The 25,056-nt window shown below is 30.7% G+C and overlaps 1 protein-coding gene across 3 annotated transcripts in view; it reads right to left on the bottom strand.

Moving 5' to 3' along the window:
• The window catches only part of LOC124355060, an 88,285-nt gene that overhangs the window by 31,384 nt on the left and 31,845 nt on the right, over positions 1-25,056 (bottom strand). Inside the window, exons 2-7 of one of the 3 annotated variants that reach the window (XM_046805973.1) lie at positions 16,792-16,939; positions 15,771-15,839; positions 10,406-10,544; positions 8,347-8,418; positions 3,848-3,959; positions 2,171-2,388 (exon numbers count right to left, since the gene is read on the bottom strand). In XM_046805973.1, coding sequence (XP_046661929.1) covers positions 2,171-2,388; positions 3,848-3,959; positions 8,347-8,418; positions 10,406-10,544; positions 15,771-15,839; positions 16,792-16,939 — 758 coding nt within the window. Of the gene's footprint in view, positions 1-2,170; positions 2,389-3,847; positions 3,960-8,346; positions 8,419-10,405; positions 10,545-15,770; positions 15,840-16,641; positions 16,940-25,056 lie in introns of all 3 variants that reach the window. The other 2 variants (XM_046805971.1, XM_046805972.1) reach the window with 2 other exon arrangements.

Here is a 25,056-nt window from a genome sequence, read left to right as displayed (position 1 = left end):
TTCCCGCGGCTTCGCACGCTTTTCGTAAGCGTTACCCGTGGATGTGCACTTCTGGCTCAAGTAAATTATATTTCCAACGCCGATGTAGAGTTTGCTTTGTTGCTACGATCAAGAAAATCTGTATATGTTTATAGCCATTGTACACGTACATGTGTTTTATTATAAAGTGGTCTAATACTCAAGCTTTAAGTTCAACCAGAAATTTATCTTCAAGACAAATATACATCACAACTTAGTGCCTTCAAATAGTGTTTGGCTATTAAATATTCGTAACTGTCTCGTAATTGCAGTTTATAATTATTGCAGGAGCTTTGAAAACTATTATCTTTGGCAATGCCACCTGGAGGCAAGTTACATCAATAGACATAGCATAGAAACCTTCTTCGTGAAAAAATACATATACATACAAATTTTCGTAATGATCGGTCAAATAGTTTACGATTCCATAAAGGACAAACACACAAACATTCATTTATATATATATATACTAGCGGGCCCGGCGCGCTTTGCTGCGCATTTCAATAATTTTTTGCAAAAGTTGCCCGCGGCTTCGCACGCAATTTCCCGTTGAAAACAGTACACTATATTCACTTATTCTTTTTCTATCACATTCTAAACATTGCTGAGATAATTGATAGTCGTTCCATCGTGAGCCTCTTGGGCGTATTATGAAGGTATGTACCATATTCCTGCCTCTATCTAGCTGTTACCCACGGCTTCGCACGCAAATCTTAAGAACCGAAGTCCTTATATTACTTAGTAAATTTTTTTTTTACTATAATAAATTTTAGATTAAATTAGTTATATCTCCGATGCCACGATTGAGCTTGCTTTGTTGTCTCGATCGAGAGAATATGTACACACGGAGTTTTGAGAACCATACTTCTGTCAAAAAAAACAACTAAGGTTGATTTTATAACATTCTTTATATTTGTAGCCAACGTAAGATAGTAATTATGATATCTGCATTACTCTTCTGATCAAGCATGAGCATGGTTTATATTAAATAAATATTGCAGTTAAAGGTGAATTTTTTACGTCAAATTTGAATTGTATTATCTGGATAGTAAAGTCTATGTTTAACAGTGATTGCAAAAACAGTTTAAACAAAATTTGTCGTTTCTCTTAAGCTTACTCTATGCTTTAAAACTATAAGTGTAATATATGTTTACAAAGAACAGCTGATTAAAAATTTGAAAAGACGTTAACATATGTTTGCTGCAATGCATTTCTTATGGGTATTTCTGTAACCAGTGGGGCGGAATCCTGAATCGGGAAAGGGATGGGCATAGCTTATAAACCTTCTCCGTGGAAAAATACATATACGTACAAATTTTCATCATGATCGGTCCAATAGTTCACGATTCCATAAAGGACAAACATACAAACATTCATTTTTATATATATAGATAGATTATTTAATAAACATTACTGATGAATACTAACACATATACTAAGGTAAGAAACCAAATATTACTAAAAAATATTATTATATTACAAGAATTAATATTACGAGGGTAAGAAATAATCTAACAAGATTTGAGCAAATTGCTACTGTGCGTGCTATTGCAGAAATAAACAAGCATGTGTGTTCATGTGATAAATTACAAATGTACCAGTTTTCAAAACTTACGCAGTCAAACTGGCCTTTGAAAATGTAATTAGGAGGGAAAATTCTATTAGTTTGAATTAGATGAAGCTATAATAATCATATTCAAGGAATTTACGACTTTATGGCAGTTTCCTCCACATATATCAAGAATAATAATAAATTTACACCAAACATAAATGAGACCTTTTTGTGAACACAATTTTATTCTTTTTTATTTAAATGTTTTTTTTTTCTAAATAATATATTTTGATATAATTGCGAAACATTGTTAAACTATACCTTTGAACTGGCCCTTCTCCCTTAGCTCACCCACCACCCACAGGGGAATTTTAGTATGTTCAAGGCAAGAATGTACTAATTTTCAAAAGTATTAGAATTTCTTCTTCTGATCACTGTTTTAATGTTTAATATGACTAGACTATTCAGAAATGGTCCACCAACAAGAATGTTGATCATTGCAAGAAAGAACGTTGAATAATATAATACCTTGTAATAAAAGTACAAATAGAAAACTAAAAAGTATCAACAACCTAGATATGCAACAAGAGTTTCTACTACCTGGCATTTTTTGCCTCCTCTTCATCTGTAAAGAAGATCGCAGGGAAGGACTCGGGGCTGCAGGTGCGACATGGAGGACAGAGTTCCCCACACACACCCACGCAGGAATGTCCGCAGGGTAGCTGTATATGGCACCACATGGGGCATAGATATCGGTCACAAGGTGCACTACATATCTGGGTGCACCACAGATGATCACACCTCCACTCGCACGGTTTCTGTACATAATGGGTGACTTTCCATTGTGCATGATGTACTCACAAAACATAAAATATGTATTAGTGTTGACAAAAACAAAAAAATGCTACTTACTCTTAGGCAAAATTTTGGTTTGGTACATTATGTATGTATATATATATATATATATATATATATATATATATATATATATATATATATATATACATACATACATAATGTACCAAACCAAAATTTTGCCTAAGAGTAAGTAGCATTTTTTTGTTATATATAAATAAATGTATATATATAAATACATACATAATGTCATATATATATATATATGACTTGATAATTTAGACACATAAAAATCCAAATTTTCTAAATTTTTAAACACAAAACTCATAAACACAACACTTGTAATTGGAGCCTTTTGTTTAAACAAAACTCTAACAGGTCATATTGTAGTGTCTTTAAAAATGTATTTATTATGCAACTTTTTGGAGAAAAAGATTTGCTTTATATTTCTAAACATAAGTTCTATTCCTGGTTGTTGGAGAATCCAGTTTACAATTTAAATAACTTCAAATTCAAAAGTAAGAATTTCAGTCATTAATGATTTGATGATGAACCTTTATATCTACTTTCATTTGTGTACATTTTGTACTTGGGGACTTGGCTGTATCAATAAGCTGTATACCACGACTTTGTCAATAAGTTTTATGGCAAATAAAGATCATTAATATTATAAGAAAAATATTTTAAGGATTGAACATGTCTCCCTATACATTCCCTTCTTTCAAAACAGAAAAAATCATTGACTGACAAGTAGTTTAACTCTGGCTCGGCCATAATTTATAAACATTTATGCAATATCACACTTATCACCCTTCTTTACAAACAGCATAATTTCCTCTCTTTCTCTCCACCAATCAGACTAACGAGAGATACATTATAATTACAAGAAGGCGTGTTTTAAAAACTATGTCATACAAGTGCAATACAGTTATATGTTTAGTTCTAAAATATAAAAAAAAATAAAAAAGTACAAAAAATTGTTAATAGTGTTAAGGAACATATCAAATATAAGTTTAACTACTTAATATTATAAATTTATTAAAAGATTATCAAATAAATATTCACTGAAAAATATAATAATACAGTAAGATATAAATTTTGCACATTTTTATTCACTGTAACTAATTTTGTTTTGATATCTTTGTGAAGATTAAAAGATGTACATATTTCTCTGTTAATGTTTTACAGAATATATAAAGAAGTTGTTTATATAGTAAGCGTGAGTAGCACAATATTAATAATATTAAATGACTGAGTATAAAGATGAAAATCCAATTCTACCCAAACTGTAAAAACCTCATACTTTGTAAGTGTTTTTTTTTTATAGATGTCATCAATTGATGGTTAAATATATGAACAACAAAATTATTTAAGACAAGATTTTTTGAACTACATTAATTAAAGTGTAATAATTCATATTACCTCACAACGATCACATGGAAGACCACAGATCTTAGTGCATGTACCATGTGGACAACTCCTGAAGCATCTACGATTACACGGAGGGCAGTAATCCTTGCAGGGTACATTGCATCTGAAATCAGTCATGGTTCTATTTAGAGGATTGACCTGCTTGTAGGTAAAAACTGCCTGATATTTTAACAACAACTATTGGAATCTATATGGTCTGCAATGTAGTTCAACTTGATAAAATATATCCCTTTCAGCTTAGTCAGAAGAAAGATAGATTACAAATGTGACTATCATCTGGGAATATCAAACTGAAGATGCATCAGGTCTGATGGGTCACTTAAGAAATTAATTTGTACCAAATACTTGTAACACTCAAGCCTACAAGACTAAAACTCGTTGACCATATACTCGTACATTTATTTCTAAGATCTTACAATTGGTTTAACTGCAATAAATAAGAAACTATTTTTGTAAAAATATTCACTTACAATGGATTAGTTTCTAAATAATATTTAATTTTTTGTTCGTGTTGTGAAATACATAAAACAATTTGTACAGAAGTGAATGGTCACAATCTTGAATAATTTTCTTAGTTTATGGCCAACGAACTTATCCGATGTTAGTATTATCACTGTAATAAGTGTATTTTGAAATGGCTAGAAATTACAGCAATTATCGTTTTTAAACTCATATCCTCAATGTTATTGTTTACTTCTCAAAACTATGTAAGGCTGTTATCTTGAAATGATTTTATATAAGAAGAAACACATAAGAACAAATTCTGACAGTAAATGGCCTCAAAATTCTAAAACATTTTTTTTTGCACCGTGATACATGAAATCTGCGATTTATCTATGCCTTTTCCAAACTTTGATCAGCCATCATCTTTAAACCATAAGGGATTCAAAAATTTTGTAAGAACAATAGTTTATTGAAACTACATCATAACTTTGTAAATTATGTCATTATGTACCTAGTACATTGGACATTATATGAGTTAAATTATTTCACAAATCCAACTCTCACCATTTTAAAATGTTTAAATTGGTTGAAACCAGCTAACAAACTCATAACAGCTATGTCAAAATACTATAACTGTATCAAGTTTAGTCTAAATATTTTAATGATTATGGATTATGATGGTTATCGTGTTAACAATTATTTTGACAATATTATTGTATATCACTCAATACTTTGTTGCATGGCCTCCATCATTAAGGTGTCTGGTAGCAATAAGTACTCTGACGTGATCAAGCACTTCAAATGTTTGAAATCTTCTGATTTTAAATATTTTGAAAGTGGGATGGTCTAAAAGAATTGTGATTTGGTAAAGTTTTCTGTTTTTAAAATAATCAAACTATACTTTTAGTCTAATTTTTCCATATTATACATTTTTGAATCTTATAATGAAACCTAACCTAAGATCAAGTTTGTAAAAGAATATATTTTATATCAATAACTAACACTGCATGACAAGTAAGGCAGGGATTCCCCAATTTTAATGAATTGTTCATACTGTTTCAAAATAAATATTTATTTTTTAGTGCATCTCTAGGACATCTCTTCTATACCCCTCCCACACACCATTGTAGAAATTTCAGTTGACCTTAAAATTTGGAATCAAAATACAGATTGTTGTTGTTCAATTTTCGTTGGGGGATTTCTCCGCCCATGCGTGTTATGGTGTAACAGTTTTGTTTGTGACTTTTATGTTGTTTTACTGGTTTCCATGCCTTTCTGTTTTAGGTTCATACGAAATTAGTAAAGAATAAACTCGTATCAGAAATTTAATTATACAATTAAAGAACAAAAGTGGAGGACAGGATTTTGAATTGTGCACAAAAATTGTGAATTAAAGAAGTGTGGTAATGCCAACTGCACGTGTTACTGTATTGCATTACTAATCGTAACAGAGAATGATATGGTTTGTTAATTTATTTTATTCCATAAGTTTACTTGCTATAATTACTGTATTAAATATACTAATGCATAAACCCTTATGTAATAACAAGGGTACTTATTGTACTATTCAATAAACCTTTATATTTAACCCTTTGGCTGCACAGAATGTTTTGACATGTTATCCCAAAAATGCTCAGGTTTTTATCGGATTTTATCCCAAAAGTGCTCAGGTTTTTATCGGATTTAATCCCAAAAGTGGTAAGCCTAAAATGGTGAATTTGTAGAGTTTTACTACAAAAATCATAAGTTTCTCAAATTTTAACCTATTTCATTGATTTATGTTTTTTTTTTTTTGTAGTATAATATATGGAAAAAAATAAAAAATAATACATTTTGAAAATACAAAACTATGTAAACAAATAAATAAATATTATTTATTTATTTATTTTTTAACTTTGACACAAAAAAACAATTAAATTTAACTTTTATTTTTTTAAAATACATTTTTACCTAAAACCATATGTTGTTTTGAGTACATACTGAAATTTTCATGCAAAAATATAGATTTTTACTTATGTAATGAAAAAACCTTACCCTCGTGTAGATTAGTGTCAAGAAACTGGAAAACTGTGAGTCTAATCAAATTTATATTGATTTTGATCACCCATAATTCACTAAATCTATAAAACACCAACCATAAAATAGAACTTGATTGTAAACAACGTCGCATAACCTTACAAATAAACATCGGAACAACCATAACAATAACAGCTGTCAGCTGTCTGCTCCAACTGCGCAGAACACACAACACTCTGTGCTATCTAGATCACAGCTGTTTTTGTCGTTAGTGTACTATATAAAAACCAGCAAATACAAGTATTGTTATTATTTTTAGGGAAAAGTAAAATTATTCAACTGTCATTTACCGCAATCCGTGTGTAAATAACATAATATTTAGCACTGGGAAAAAAAGATTCGCAACAACGAAATATCGTTCCATAGCATTTTTCGGAACAAAGGCCAACTACGATATATCGTTGCATAGCATTTTTCGGCACGATTACCGAAAATGACATATCGTTGCATAGCAGCCAAGGGGTTGAAAGGATACAAACAAGAAACTGAAAGTGAGTGAATTCGCACTGCAAGGAAGGTGAACTGGAGTAAACTCGTCATTAACATATTCAATGGAAATATAATTTTACATACAGTACTAAATACGTTAAAGTAATAATAATAAAATAAAAAATAAGTTTAAAATGCGATATTGCTAAGCATTACTGAATGAATGTTCCTTTTAGCTTGGATGATAAAGAGCATCCCATTGTAAGGAAATATATAACTCATGCAAAGACTTTAATTATGTTTGCTCTTTATGACAAGAGTTTTCACCAAAATAAGAGGGTATCAGCCCTTGCCGGCCTACATTTACAAAATATAAAACACTAAATTATAACTGGAGTTTTTTTGGCACAAATTAAATTATACAATGTAAGGAAAGTGATTTGTTCCCTCACCAGACATATAAGAATGAGATTATACTCATGAAGAAACTACCTTCAAATAAAGGAGGTGGGAAATTAATCTCCTTTAAATATTAGGAAAGAAAATCTTGAAATTTACTAATTTTACCCTATACATGATGGTCTATTAATGTGAAAACAGTATTTTAAGTGAAATCACATCAAAACTAGAATTTGAAAAAAGAGGGTGGTAACTTTATTGTGTTTATCACATGAATAATCACTTGAGATGTGTCAGAAACTTAACGAGTACATAAAAAAAAACCTTAAAGATATTCTTAGTCTAAAAAATGACATTAAAGTCAATGAAAAGTAAATGAATAAACTGAAACTAATCCTGGATTAAAATAAGGATAAACAACTGTATCATTTGTCACCAAAAATGATGTATGGAAAAGAAATGTTAATTACAAAACTGAAAGATGCTATTGATGAGTTAAATTATACATTGAGACAGATTAAAATTTCTGCCCTGGCTAGTTCTTTGGTAGAAAAGTACTTAACACGTTAACTGTGGCAGACGCCTTATAGCACAGAGGCTGCCTATCTATCCAATCTCACTCAATATAAAGCCACAGAGAAGGCGTTAACATGCTAACATCCTTTGACAAGTTTACAGCAAGCATAAGGTGCATCATGGATAAAAGGCAATAAAACTTTTAGAAATTATTCTAGAAATGAGAAACATGAAATCCAAAGTGCAAATCCCTTCTTGTCTGTCTCAGTAAATGAATGAGAACCCCTCTCCCCCCATGTATCATAGAAGGATAAACAAAGAGGGAACGAATACATATAATAAAGAAAATAAAGTAAATAAAGCTCCACAGCACTTACTTAAATCCCAGCTTTTCATACTCACTGACAGCCATGGTAAGAACTTGGGTACCTTGGTTTAACAGAGGTCAAACCCTAATGTCATGTCCTATGTTTGAACCGGAACCAATTTCAGTGGAGTCAAAAGGGATCTTAATAAACTTGGCAAAGACATGACTAAGGGAGAACATATATCACAGAGTGAGCAACATGAGCGCCAAGTGAGACCGGTTGCACAGGTGTTTTCACAACCTTACAGCTGGCACTGACCGTAGTTTCGAGCCTGCTTGTGCAGTATTGTCAGAGCCTTGACTGCGCTGTGTGAGGCATGGTGCGATCGTTCTAAAGAGAGAAAAACTGTTACAAAGTTCAGATTTCAAACAATTTTTAACATTAGGTCATGGGTAAATCTTACTTTTCAGACAATCAGTTTTGTGTATATTTTCTGGGAAAGAATGGCACATTTAGGCATTTAGGTGTTTTCCTTTAGCCAATCTAGAACTCAAGGAATGTTAGAAAAATCCAAGAAGAAGTCTTATATCCTCATAACATATATGATACCACAATTTTTATGGAGGAAACAGATACATAATCTCAAAGGTACAATTAGAACTTACAATTTATAATCTAAGAGGATTTGTCATAGGTATTCTTGGACTTATAGTGTTGATAAAGAGTGCACTAGCAAATTACCTTGGAAAAAATGAGTCTGCACTGTTCTTGTTTTGAATAAGGCTGTGATGTTTAGTGTTTAGTGCAAACAGGAATGAGTTAAATTATATAAATTCATCAAAACTAATTGGAGGTCACTTAACATTGAAGATCAAAGTTTCATCTTGAATAGAGAAGGAAACGATATTGAAAATACTTCCCTATTTTCATTTCATACAACAGTTTGTCACATTATAGTACATATGGATAGTGTTTAAAGATAATTATTGAATTCTTGTTTTAAAAAATCATAGAAAACAAGAATGTTACAATTAGATTTTATCATGTAGTAAGCCTACTTAATGATGATGCTATACACAGAAACAAAATTATGAAACACAAATAAAACTAACATTTTTAGAATAACAAATTAAGGTTTAATTCAGATATTAAACTATTCATAGTGGGTTTACAAATCTTGACTTTATTTACTAAATCACAAGAGGAAGCCTTGGATTCAAATAAATTATTTAAACCACAACAATGTTTATATTAATGCTGCTTTGTTTTAGCTTTTATAAAGTCATTCCACATGTTTTACAGTATTTTTGGAAGTTCTACTTTAGAGTAATATTTTCAAGAAGTCTGAACTTGAAAAACCATCATATCACAAAATCATACAACTAAACAATGTCAAGCTTTTATACAATAGACAAATAGCAAAACAAGGAATAAGTAAATGGTATGCTAATAAAATAAAATACTACATATTTCTGTATATATATGCTTTATCACAACATTTTTAACAAAATGCCTATTTCAAATGTTGTAAAAAGTATTTTTATTTTGGGTGGGCACTAATTTTGAAATATATATCTGTGTATATATTTTTTTTATTTTTTATTTACTTAAGGTACATACAATATTTTATGAACAAGAAAATATATAACATGTTATACTTTGCTTTATTTTTATGAATTTCATGGATCTTAAAAAAAGCTTTAATTATGTCAAAAGTGGGGCAGCATTCTAGACTGAAATGATAGTAAGCTTGAAGGATAAATTTTATCTCAAGGTATTCAATCACAGTCTAAATGAAACAAGACATTTAGAAATTTGCTGGTTCTGGCAGTCGAATTCTTACCCAATTCCCACATCCTATTGTGAAATTGGCCTCACATTGGTGAATACATGGCTTTACGACCCTGCCCGTTCAATAGTGCTCTGTGTTGAAGATCACATCATAACAGGTACAAATTATGAAAAATCCTAATTCCGAAGTTGAATGAAGTTGATAGCAAGATAAAATTTACATACCTTATCTTGGCAAGGGTTTCCATAGGGATGACATCTTAAAATAACATAAATAGACTTTGAAATTGAGAAAACCGAACATTAAGCTACCCCATTCACATGAGCTCTACCAAATTGTAGCCTATGTTTTAACAAGAATGTAAATGGATCTCTGAGCTAACAAATTGGCTAACAAACAGGAGCACTAACCACACTTCTAACAAACTGGAACAATAAAACTGATATCCATTAAACTGATTTGTAGAATCTGATATGGACACTTCTAGATACACTTAATTTGCCAAAACTGGTCTGGAACACCTGTTTCTTCTTTATTATAAACTTAATTATACTAGAACATATTCCCAATTCGTAACACACTTACACATGGCCACAAATGAGTAGTTTGCCACATGGTTCGGTGCAAGGAACATGAATTCGACCCTGGCTGCATGCATGGCAGTTACCACTACAGATGTCACCACACATCAACAGTGTGTTGCATGGCATAAGACACAAACCATCTGGAACATGTTTGTTCATGTTGTTTTACGTGGCTTTTGAATACAAAAACAGTTAACACGATTAAAAAGAAATCTATTTATAACATCAAAAGACACTGTAAAGATTAAAATATCTTAATCGAATCAGTGATAACAAGGCTAACAATTTTTAAGATTCAAGATGTTTATTGGTGTTTAAACACATTCAACATTGCAATAGACTTTGTAAAGTTACTAAAATAATCTAAACTAAAACTAAAATTAAAAATTCGGATTCTATCTTATCAATCCAGTCTACCAGTAAATATATAGATCTATATAGTTAATAACAACAACCAAACAACCAACAGATCTATAATATAAATTAACAATAATAACTAACTAACTATTAACATATTTAACATGGATAAAATTTTAAAACTCAAAAATAGCAGAACGGAAAATATTAATCCATTGAGAGACAAAAATTAATGTGATATCACAATTTAAGGATTCGTCTACATAATAAAATTTATTAACTTTTAACCAGCACTTTAAAACTGTTTTAAATTTGACTAAAGATACATACCTAGTGTGTAATGGTAACTTAAACAATTTAATTTTTATAAACAAATTACTATATTTTGTTTTGGTTAATTTAACTGGTAAGTGTTGTAACAAATGCTTTTTTCTACTATGATAATCATGAATATCCTGTCTGGTTGTAAATTTTGTAAATTGTTCCTTTACAGTAGAATATGTACATATTAGGAATAGTCATTATTTTAAGTTCTAAAAAAATTGGAACACAAGTCTCTCTTTTTGAAACATTTTTCATGACACATAATGTATTTTTTTTGCCATTTCAATACTCTTACTGCACCATTACTGTTCCCCATATAGTTATACCACAACTTAAATGTGAATGGAAAAATGCATAATAGGAGGCTAAAGTATATCCATAGTTATACAATTTTTCAATTTACTTGAAAGATAGACTACTCTAGATAATTTTTTACACAATTGATCTATGTGATGATCTCAACTTAATTTGCTGTCGAGGTATACTCCTAATGGTTTTACAGGTTTACTAACTTCATAATTCCTATTTAAAGTAAAAAGTATTTTCTCAGTCTTTTGGTCATTTACTACTAAGTAGTTTGTCTCAAACCATTCCATAGTTGATTTTAATGCATGGTTTTCTTCCATAATGAGATTTCCATAACTTTCATTGAAATTCAAGAGTGTGGTGTCATCTGCATATAATATTGAGGAGCATGGTACATTAAATGAGAAATCATTAACAGCAATCATTAACTAACAAAAAGGGGCCCAGAACAGAACCTTAGTAGTAATAACTCACGATCTATGTAGTCAAATGCTTTGGTCAAATCAATTAATACTGCAGATGATAACACCCCTCTTTCAAAATTCGCTAAAATTTTATCTATAATATTTTCAATTGCTTGTATTATACTTCAGTTTTATATGAACTCAAACTATTCCTTACAAAATAGATTATTATTAACATTACTAAAAATGAATTTAGTTGCCATTTTATACATGTCTCAAATATTTTACTAAAAATTGGTACTAACAAAATCGGCCTCTAGCTACATGGGCTAAATTTGTCTTTTTTTGTACAAAGGAGTGACCTTAAGGGCATGTGGGAATACACTTTGTTCTCTCACCATATTAACCAATAATGACAATGAATCAGCTATTTCATTGATAATTTTCTTTACAAGCATATTAGAAATACCATAATAGTCTTCACTACATGATAGGCTTAGATTGGCAACAACTTTTAATACATCAACTGTTGTAATTCTTTGCCATGTTACAGTGTCACAATCATTAAAATTAGATATATAGTTTTCTACCAACTCTATGGCACGGTTTTGAGGTTGTCTCATATTGGATTTAAGATCTACCTCACTTACTAAATTACTAAAATAGTTATTAAAAGAACTGGATTTATTACTGTGTCACTGTAATTTATTCTATTGCCTGTTTCACTCTTAATAACTTTCCATTCAGCCTTGTGTTTATTAGAAGAGTTTTTAATATATTCTTCATTTACTATTTTTTAATTTAATTTATCCTATTTCTATAGTTTCTTTAACATTTATATAATCCTTTTTTAACTACTTTCATTACTTGTTCCTTTACTATTTTTAAATTTATCATAAAATGTTACAACAAAATTTTTCATTTCTTGTAATTCCAGTGTATAACATTTAATATTAGGCCTTTCAACATTGTTTATCTTAATTTCCTTTAATGTACAGCACTCATTGAGAGAGTTTGTCACTAATAACATAAAATTGTCAAAAATTAGTTCTGCATCAGTATGTTTATTCAGTTGTGATAAGCTAGACTGACGTAAATATTCTCCAAACTTAAATATTGCTCTTGGTGTCAGATCTCTTATAGTTCTAGTTTTGTACATAGGGCGGTTATCTGAGAGAGATAATCTATCAAACTTAGCAAAAACTCCAGCATGGTCTGACAAGTGAGATTCAACAATTTGACACTCGATTTGATCTCTAGATATAGTAGTTATTATATTGTCTAAACATGCATCCCCTCTAGTGGATACTCCATTCAGACAGTAAGTGTTGTAGGATCTCAATAAATTTTACAAGGACTCAGTTTGTATTTAATTTATACTAATATTTAAAACCTGCAGATATTATATATTCAAAACTATTGTATTTTTTGTTGAGAAAACTGAGGACTCTAATAGTATTAAACATTCATTTTTATCAGAATCTGGTGTTTTATAAAGAGTGACAACAACTGCTTTAATATTTAGAAGAGCTACTGCTGTAACTTTAAATGTAAGATCATCATAACATTTATACTTCAAAATTCAATATCCTCCTTAACATATATTATGCTGCCACCTCCTCTGGTACATAGATTTTTCCTACAGTAAACAGCAGCTAAACTAAAACCACAAGGAACATAAAATGAAATTTCTTGTTCACACATCCAATGTTTATTAAGTGTTAAAACATTTCAATTTATACTACTTACAAATAAAGTCTAACTTCTTTTTAATCGACAGCATATTTAAATGCAGAATACTAAGAGGTATAGCAGAAAGTTCCTCTAAAGGTTTTAGCCTAGAAACGCTGAGCTGGAGTTTCCCGATGGAGTCTTGGTGCCTGGTGGTGGAGGCTGCTCATCCGTCAGATGTGGGTGTTGTGACTGCGTCTTTCTTCCTGTTGCTGCTTTCACAATAAGTTTGGCAAGCCATTCCTTTCCCATTCCAAGCCATTTGAGATTGCTGGATCTGAGGTCAATGCGATTGTGACCTGAATGATTGTAAGAATTGTGAGTATGAGGTTGTGTGAATGTGTGGATGAACTCGTGTAAATAGACTTATAAAAACTGTTGACGATTGCGATACGATGTAGAAATTGTTAAAAGAATGCAATAAAGAGATTATTATTATTATTTCCTGCATCATTGTAGTGTACCCCAAGATGTGAATGGAATCGCCTTTCAGCTTTGCTGGCCTCTACAAGAGTAACATTAGGAAACCTGTTGCACAGACTTTTATATGTGCGTTGGTCTTTAGTATTTCAGATTCAGACAAGACCATCCTTTCTTTTAGACAAATCTATCAAAACAATATCTGGTTGTGTAGTACTATTTAGAGTTACTTCTATTTCTTCAAGAGCTTCGTTAGCCTCGTTTTTAGCACATCATTCGAGCCACACGTGATCACTAAAAAATCATTTTTATTCAGATTCTCTTGAAGTAAGTTGCCACTATTTAAAAATTGTTAAGCGTCCTCCGGCTTAACAAAACCAACAGCTTCACAGGATTTTTGCACTACATTTATATGCCAGTTTAAGTCCCGACCATAGCTGTCTGCACAAATTAACATTTTATTTGAGTTACTCAAACTGTTTCCATTTTATTCACCTACGTCTTCCACTTCCTCCTCACTTCTTACAAGAATCTCATAAGGATTTTAATAAATAAAAGAGTTTATCTTATTTGTTACATTTCTGGTCTCTTTGCGTGATTTTTTCCCTTTAACAACAAGAGAACAAATCTAAATGATTTGTAGTAGAAATCCCCCTTTTGTCTTCTCTACAATTATATTTTGTAATTGGAGTTGAATATGATATGTTTATAAGTTTGTTGGTTCACTAAGTTTTGCATTTAACTGATAAATTTTGTTTCTTAACTGGATTACTTTCTCTCTTTCTCTATTACCAGAATTTCAAGATTAGCAGTGCGATTTTTAAGCTTAATAATTTCTTGATTTACAGCTTTTAAATCGTCATTTAAAGTCTTTATTATTTCTGTTTGAGATTCTATCTCCTGGATGATATCCTGGAGGATATCCACATCAGCAGTCTTTTTTGTCATTATTACAAGAGAGGAAATAACTATAAATCCATTTTTCATCAGATTTCTCTGGAAGATTTTTGTACTCAGCGGTGGTTAAGGAAGTACACTTTAAATGAAACCACTTAAAACACGTGCATCTATACAACACAGCTTGACTGCTTTTGCTAACATTTTTAGCGCACTTACCACAAGTGTATTTGGGAGTTTTATTCATTCTAATCTATTTAAAATTGTAAATGTAAAATAAATTAATAATATCTCAAATATTTTATTTATTTTCAGAGTTGAAAAATATTATTTTAAAAATTGCTTAAATTTCAAATGTTAGCACAAAGATAAGCCAGCCAGGTGATTTAAACCACTGACCCCAAATTTATTAGACCAATTCTCTATCCACTGAGCTATCAGAAGTATTGATATTGTGGTCTAAAACCTCCTACCAATTCCAGACAGATACTAGTGGACAGACAGATTTAAACAGGTAGCTTGGAATGAACTGTTGTTACTACAAAGTATATTGATAACTTAAACTTGAAAACATAAACTATGTGGAATAAAATAACCAGTAAAAATGTATTATTGGCACTTTCAACATTGTAGCAGTTTATTGGTTACTTCAAAGCAGGTAATTATTTTATAAGAATTACAAAAATATCACCAAACAAAAACTAAAAACTAAGTGATCCAGAGTTACTATTCAGTTCATGCTTTACTTTTACTGCCAAATGACACATTTAATCTCTGAAAAATCAATTACCACCCAAACACAACTACTTATACAACAGACAACAAGGCAAAACCTTTCTTGTAACGTCTTTATTTCAATAAGAATGAAACTCTATACTTTTAGAAGAACCATCATAATATAATTTTAAATTACTTTCATAAACATACCTACAAACTTTGAAGAGTCATGTCCACAATTTAAAGCATAATTCTTCAAAAGTACTTCTTCAGGTGTATCTGCAAGTAAAAATATGTTGTTTAAAATAACAGCAATTAAAATTAAATATTATATTCTACTTTGGTTAAATTTAACATCAACATATTATTATGATATATCAGAAGTTATCTTTACTGGCAAAATGACTATAACTATATCCATTAGCAAGTTTATATCCATTAGCAAGTTTGTACCCACTTCAATTGCTTAAATCAGTATAAAGAAGAGTATCAATTTTATTTAAAAGTACTATCAAATTTTATATTTATTCTGACAATGAATTAGAATTAGTTCCTATTGAACATAATTATATAGTTACAAGTACCTATCATTAAATAATAACAACCCTTTTCTCCAAAATGACAACTTAAAATAACCATAAAATTTTCTCAATTTTATGTAAAAATAAAAAACATCCTTTTTAAAACACTGGAAGACACGTGTTTTTATTTCAATCAAAATTTTTGTCAAGATATCTAACATTTGGTTAAGCAATGTTCCAGCAAGAATTTCAAATAGACACAAAAGTAGAATACTAAAAATCTGACTATATGACAACTAATTAAGTACGTTAGTTCTTACAAACTGAAATGTTGATCGGCTGATGTAGATCAACATTTGCCTAAAGAAAAGTTACATCCTTTTTTTATGTTATTTTTCTTATATTTATGATATAAAATGTAACTTCATAACCTTGCCCTCATTATCACACTTGTATAAGTTTAAACATATTTCCCTTCATTTTTTCAGCACAAACGCCATTGACCCTTGGTCCCTGTTCTTATTGTTAACTGTAGTCCTTGGATTATTAATTGCACTCACCTATGGTACACTGATTATCAACTGCCAAATAAATTATTTCAGGCACTTTCTTCCCAGCGATTGTATCATCTGATAGCTCTATATCTGTATCTGTGTCTTCTGTAAGATCTATTACGCCACTAGTTATTTGGTGTCTTTGAAATATCTTACGTTCTAATATGAGATGATCCATTGATGCTACCTTTGCAGTTAGCTCGTTATTAGCTGTGGTAGAAACTAAAGGCTCTGTTTTTATTGCTCTACCACTAGAGCTCCTGTGAGCGAATTCAAAAGCCATTTCTTTATTTATATCTTCACACTGCAATCAGAACACAATAAGTCATTTCAAGTTATCAAAATAATAAAATATTTGTAAGTAATATGGTTAATAAACGTTTATGTGGTGAACTTGAGGAGGCTCTTATACAATCTTATTTCGGACTTTTTCACTGTCACTTAAATTATGGTTTGATTTGTTGGGGCTCTTCTCCTTATGCAAATGAAGTATTCATCATCCAAAAAAAAGTTGTCAGAATATTGGCAGGAGTCAATAAATATCATAGTTGCAGAGAACTTTTTAAACGTTTTAAAATTTTGAAATTATTCTCTTTACATATACAACAATGTCTACTTTACCTCCAAGCTAATATAGATAAAGTAAACCTAAGGAAAAATGTTCACAATTATGAAACAAGAAGTCGTAACAATATCAACTTACCTCAAACTAGACTAGCTAAAACCGACAAAAGCCCAATGATGATGGCTATTAGACTATACAATAAGTTACCATTAGATATAAGGATGCTAAGTGATATGGAATTCAAAGCTAAACTAAATTATTTTCTATGTAAAAGATCATTTTATTCAGTGGAAGAGTACATCTCAACAGTGTGGACGAAGCAAGACTTTTAGAATGTTCATTGTATTACAAAAGTTGTAACATAGTATTGACATGCCAATGTATTTTGTGGAATATTTTCTGGCAGTTAAGGAATATCTAGGTTTCATGATATTTTATTTGTTTATCTTTAAGCTCAATGAATTTATACATACAGTATAAAATAATTAAAGTTAACTATATCTGTACACCATATTAGCTTCTGTAACCATGAAAATAAAAACAAAAGCTTTAAGAGATGTTTATTTGACCACTTGGAAGATCTGTTGAAACATTTTGTATTAGTCCCTTCTTAATATGATGGAGGAGTAAAGATCAACTTTGACCCATTTGCTACATTAAATCCTTTCATTGGTCAAGCTGTTAAGAGTTCTAAATGAGTATGATTACTTTTTGGAAAACTTAAATTTAAATGATCGTGACTATCTAATTGTGCCAATTAATGATGCTCAATGTTGACAACTACCAGAGGTCCACACTAGTGTACAACAAAATCACAAATACCTACTACTATTATAACCCAACGAATAACTACAATGTTGACATCAGTGGTTCACACTAGTGTACAACAGATTCACAAATACTTACTAATACTAGCAGTTTCCTGCGCCTTCGCACGCAATTTCCTGTTGAAAAACAGTACACTATATTTACGTATTCTTTTTCTGTCACATTCTTAAACACTCCTGAGATAATTGATAGTCGTTCCTTTGTGAACCTCTTGGGCGCATTATGAAGGTATGAACCATATTTTCTGCATCTGTCTTTCGTGGTTTTTGCTAGGTGTTGATAAGTTATTCAGTAAAATTACTTTATATAGATGAATGTTGATAAACTAATTTGGTTATAAAGAATCAAATTCGGTTTGTTAAAATTAATTTTCTGTCTAAGATATTTCCAGTATTATTGTGGAGTTTGCCTTGTGCTCCGATCAAGAAAATATATCATTGAAAACCAGTTTCGATCATAAAGTGTCTTCTTTCGGCTCTTTTCATTTACCTTTGATCTAACCAAATTCAATTACCTTATGTACAAACTTTCACGGCTTTGTACAATGAGGTTGTTTTTATAACAGCGTTCAATAGTATTTTCATTGCATTAGGTAGTTTATCGACCATTGGTGCAATCTAAATTTAAAATTAGGTAATAACTTCGTCTATGGAATCTGCACTACACTACTAATCAAGCACTTTACAATAATAATTTTCTAAATTTTTAATGTAAACAAATATTTCTGCCTCTTTGATAAACTTCTGTTAAGTATCAGTTCATTTTGTATTACTGTCGCAGCGCATTCTGCCGGATCGAAGGTAAAACATTCTAAAATCAACAACTACTTATAAATTGAAACTTAATAAAAAAACATATTCCAGTGGACCAAATTGTGAATTTAAACCATTCTTGAATTCCATTGAAAACACACACAAAATTTCATCAAAATCGGTCCAGTTGTTTAGGAGGAGTTCAGTCACATACACACGAACACAAGAAATATATATATATATATATATATATATATATATATATATATATATATATATATATATATATATATATATATATATATATATACATACATAGTCCAGCTAATAAATAGCTATGATTGCTCCATTCACTCTGTATTTTTGTGGAAAGAATTATTTTGGATATATTGAATACAGAATTATCCAATGTTAAATATATTGAAAGAACGCAAATTGAAAATATTTATACTGTCTCAAAATGTTGTTCTTAACGTATGAACTTGAAGAAGTCCTTAATTAGTAAGCTAAAATTAAATTATAAACTAAATTTTAACACTAGCCCAAAGCAAATAAAAACGTTTCAATCAAAGCATAAAATGGAAAATTACAATAGCGAAACTTCAAGAAACTAATTTTAAAAAGCAATTAACCCTAGAACTGGCAATGGTGTCACTCTGTACTGGCGGCTCTATTTTAACAGCCTCACAGACGTTTCTTATAATGTATCACATTTCATAACTGTTAGTCCAAATATAAACTATTATACGTAAATGTATTAACAACTATATGGAGAGCATTATAATAACAATATCTTATTGTTTCCATGGAAACATATTTTTATTTTTTTTTTTACAAAATGTAAGAAAAATGTTTTTTGGACATTATTTTTGTAAATCTTCCGTTGTGTAACTGCTTAGCAATAAGCTTTACATAAAAACTGTAAATGTATAACCTATTCAAAATTTTGTCCTGATTCCAAAAATATATAATTGTTGTAACTTTTACCTCAAAATGTGTGTGTTACAGGGCTTTGTATGAAAAAACACACGTATTTACTTATTTTCAAAAATGCGTAGATTTCTAAATAAATATTATTGTTTGTGGGTAAACATAATCTCATGATTGCATTTATACTTATATAAGTATGACAGATAAAACAAAATAAAATAAAATAATAAATTTTAATCTTACCTTATTTACATATGTACAATATATACAAAGTTTCATTTTTCACTCAGCGTCACTAGATCCCGCCCTGCGAGATCATTTGATCGGTCTCTAAAGTTTTCACCCATACTGTGTTAACAACACTAAAACACTATAAAATACAATTTCCACAAATACTATTGGATTCGTAACCTCAAACAAAAAACCCGGTACTTGTTTACAGTTTCACAACAATGTGGTTGACCCGTACTACGTTCACGTCAGCTGTCCATACAGAACGATGTTTTATGGTAAACAAAGAAGACAATAATCGAATTAAGAACAGTAAATAGGTACTATAGTTAATGCTCTTCTAGAATATATCAAATAAAAATCATTTATATGACCTTAATTGCCTAAAATTTCAATAACTGTACATGTCTACTTTGGCGACGAATATTCGTTTCATACCAGCTGGAGGGTTAAGTAAGAAATGAAAGTAGAACATTATGCTGACAGCCAAGGAAAAGGGCTTCATGAGATTATTGGTAAATTCAGCAAAGGTAGAATTAATATGAATGACTACTATTCCATGTACTATTCCTACACCTGGTGCAGGAACCCTTAGAATATCAGGCTACAAAATCCCTTCATCACCTCCTTATATTGTTAGTGGGAACAAATGATATGATTAGATCTCCTAGCATCATTTACAAAAAAATGGAAAATAAACTAAAAATTTTAAAATACAGGGTGATTCAAAACTAAACGGCAATCTCTCGGGAGCTTATTCTATAGCTAAAAACAAGTAAAAAAGTTCATATAACCATATGCCCGGAAACGCTTCGTTAGCGAGTTACGCCTAGCGAAAGATTTCACCCGGATTTCAGAACCCTTGGTGAAGTCAGGCCGTATAAAAATGGTAAAGGTAGTTACAAAGATACAAATACGATTGTTTTTTATGTTTTTATATCTGACAAATTTATTAAAATTCGTCCCAGAGCTGTAAATGCAATACTTTCATAGATATCTTACGTAAAACACAAGAATTGGTGCAAAGAAATAACACATTTTTGTGTTTAACGTAAGATTACTTCCATAAATGTTAAATAAAGGTCATTTTTTTCTTAAACAGATTTGTAGAACATTTAATTCTGAAAAGATTCATGTGAATTACTTAGGAAAAAAATTAATAATAGGTATTGAAATTTAGCTTTATTTAAAAATAAAACAGACGCACAAAAATGCATATTCTTATCTGCATAAAATATTAACTAATGTTTAGGTTGTGAGTAATCCTAAGTAATTATATCTCTGAAAGTATTGCATTTACAGCTCTGGGACGAATTTTAATAAATTTGTCAGATATAAAAACATAAAAAACAATCGTATTTGTATCTTTGTAACTACCTTTACCATTTTTATACGGCCTGACTTCACCAAGGGTTCTGAAATCCGGGCGAAATCTTTAGGAAAAAAAATTAATAATAGGTATTGAAATTTAGCTTTATTTAAAAATAAAACAGACGCACAAAAATGCATATTCTTATCTGCATAAAATATTAACTAATGTTTAGGTTGTGAGTAACAGCTGATCATTTATTCTAGACTGAACATTAACATAAAATGTATTTACCTTTATAAAACTGTAATAATCACCTATAATAGTTGCTCAAAGTGTCCTCCGTTGTTAGCAATGCACGTTTTCGCACGACGAATCCACTCTTTTCTAGCGCGTTTCATAACGTTTGGAGCATTCTTGATAGTTTCTGCCGCCTCTGTAATGCGATTACGTAACTCCTCTATGGTGTTAATCCGTTTTGAATAAACAATTGACTTCATCCAACCCCATAAGAAAAAGACTGCTGGCGTGAGGTCAGGAGAACGTGGTGGCCATTTTACTGGTCCATTTCGACCAATCCATTGTCTACCGTATGTATCATTTAAATAGTTTTTCACATCATTAGAAAAATGTGGAGGTGCTCCGTCGTGCATAAACCATGCATTTATTCTGTTTTGAACAGGAATATCTTCCAAGAGGGTAGGCAGGTTTGTTCTTAAAAAATTTAAGTACGCTACTCCATTAAGTCGATTAGGGAGGAAAAATGGACCAATCAAATTATCACCCAGAACACCAAGCCATACATTGACTGAAAATGTATGTTGAAAATGCCTCGTCGCAGTTTCATGTGGGTTGTCTTACGCCCAAGTATGGGTATTACGAAAATTTACAATTCCATTTCTAGTAAAACAGGATTCATCAGTAACGAGAATACGCCGAAGAAAATACTGATGTCGTAAACAATTTCTTCTTAACCAGCGGCAGAACATCTTCCGTTTATTAAGATCTTGCGGTAATAAGTCTTGAACACGTGTTATATGGAATGGATACAACTGTGCTTCATGAAGTGTCCGCCATACGCTTGACTGGCAAATATTTAACTGACGTGATAATCGTCTGGTGCTTGTGGTTGGTGATAATTCTACAGCATTTATTATTGCTTGTTCATTATTATAGTTCATTGCGCTACGTTGACGACCAGTATCTATTCGCTTCGGTTTAAAGCTACCAGTTTCTCTAAGTCGTCTCTCCACAGCTTCAAATGTTTTGCGATCAGGTGTTCTTCGATGTGGAAAAGTATCACGATATTCCTGAACTGCAGCTAAACCATTCTTGTTAACTTTGCCGTAAATCAGTATCATGTCCGTATACTCTTCAAACGAATACATACCATTTACATTATCTGCCATTATTTACTAAGATAATTACATACACTTTTATAAAAATATTTAATAAAATATTTTAAAAATAAATATTTAATAAAATATTTTATACACTTGTATAAAATATTTCCAAATAATCACAGGATCTCACAAAATACAATCTTCACACGCCACAATACAAAAACCTCCATAAAGGTTATTCAAATATTACTTCATGAACTTAATTGTTGATCAGCTGATATTGCCAACCTTTGCAAAGAAAATATGACGATAAAAAGTGTTGAATAAATGATCAGCTGTTACTCACAACCTAAACATTAGTTAATATTTTATGCAGATAAGAATATGCATTTTTGTGCGTCTGTTTTATTTTTAAATAAAGCTAAATTTCAATACCTATTATTAATTTTTTTTCCTAAGTAATTCACATGAATCTTTTCAGAATTAAATGTTCTACAAATCTGTTTAAGAAAAAAATGACCTTTATTTAATATTTATGGAAGTAATCTTACGTTAAACACAAAAATGTGTTATTTCTTTGCACCAATTCTTGTGTTTTACGTAAGATATCTCTGAAAGTATTGCATTTACAGCTCTGGGACGAATTTTAATAAATTTGTCAGATATAAAAACATAAAAAACAATCGTATTTGTATCTTTGTAACTACCTTTACCATTTTTATACAGCCTGACTTCACCAAGGGTTCTGAAATCCGGGCGAAATCTTTCGCTAGGCGTAACTCGCTAACGAAGCGTTTCCGGGCATATGGTTATATGAACTTTTTTACTTGTTTTTAGCTATAGAATAAGCTCTCGAGAGATTGCCGTTTAGTTTTGAATCACCCTGTATATCGATATTTATTACCAATATTTATTACTAAAATATCTCCCCGCTTTGGTGTATTTTAGAACAGGCCATTACATGATGACTTCGCAATGTTTAATAATTATATACAAGCAAGAGAAATTGTGGTGAAGTTGAATCAAGTTCATCTCATTGATTTGGATACTTTTAAAAGAATTGTTTCACCCACCACAATTTACATCTGAATTACAAAGAAAAAAAGAAGCTTGGTCTGATGAAAATTGGTACCATTCTTTCCAACAACTACAAGTTGGAAGAGGAAACCAATGCGGATTTAATATCTGATGATTTGTGGACACCTGGTATCCAGTCTGATGTGAGAAAAATCACGAGTTGCATCAAAGAATCCCTCATAGAATCCGCAAAACCCAACTAGCACAGCACTGATATGATTGACACGATTACAGAATATAGTTATGATAAAAATGTACCTATTTCACACTGTATTTCTGCTGATTTTGGTACAGAAAAGCAAATAAACGCTGGGGTACCTATTGCATTTTGTGATCAACTTCGCAATCCACTATTTACAGACTGCTCGAATTCACATTTAGCTTTTCAGGTAGTAAAGGAGGGAGCCGGCATGTATAGCTTGGATACCAAACCCCAGTTCAATCAGAAACCAACAATATTTGACTACAATTCTTCGTTTGATACCCTTACAAACACTTAAAAAAGAAATACAAATCTCTCATATAGTCCCCAATGGAGTGCATTCGAGATAAAATATCAATTGAACACTTCAGTTTCTAAAATATGTAAATTGCAGATATTAACAGAAGTAAAATGTTACCATTGTTGCATACAATGAAAAGACAAAGCAGATTGTGAGGAATTGATTATCATTATCCTGAGTAAGCTCCAGTACTCAGTTTCAAAAGAATGTCAAAAAATTAGGGCTTCTTTTCAGGGTCCTGAAGAGTTAGTTCAACAGAGTGAGCCTTTCTTGGAATCCTAGGGATGATGTATGCTCAAGAAGACTGCTTTGTGATCACTGATTTAACCCTCACCTCCAGTACTCAGTTGAAACAACCATCACATACTGCAAAAAATGTATTCTAGTGCCCACTAATCTTGTAACTTAGTAGATGAGTTTTGCTTAGCTACTAAGTTTTACTTGTAATATATTAGTAAACATAATAAAATTCGAAAACAAACTGAATCATTAAATAAAAATCATAAGAATGCAAGTAACTCTGTACAAATGTATCATCAAAACATTAAGTACTTGCCTTCAACACTGGAATGCTTGGAAATTACAATAAGTGAATTGAATCCTGACTTAATACTCTTGAATGGACAAAAATTAACATGATGGAATTAACTAGGCTAAATATAAAGCAATATAAAATACATTTATTATTTGTACAATCAAAGACAGTTGATCATATAGTATTGATTCTTGGTACAAATAAAATTACAACATATACAAACCTTGAACTTGCTATTTTGAAAACTTTCATTGAAGAAAAGGAATCACAAAGGGAAATTAATACTATCTGATTTCATTCCTGTTTTTTGTCCTAAACCTCACACCATAACATTGAGGTCAAGAACAA

The sequence above is a fragment of the Homalodisca vitripennis genome, chromosome 2, assembly GCF_021130785.1.
Source record: "Homalodisca vitripennis isolate AUS2020 chromosome 2, UT_GWSS_2.1, whole genome shotgun sequence".
Classification (NCBI taxonomy): domain Eukaryota; kingdom Metazoa; phylum Arthropoda; class Insecta; order Hemiptera; family Cicadellidae; genus Homalodisca; species Homalodisca vitripennis.
This window is presented reverse-complemented; position numbering and strand designations above follow the sequence as displayed.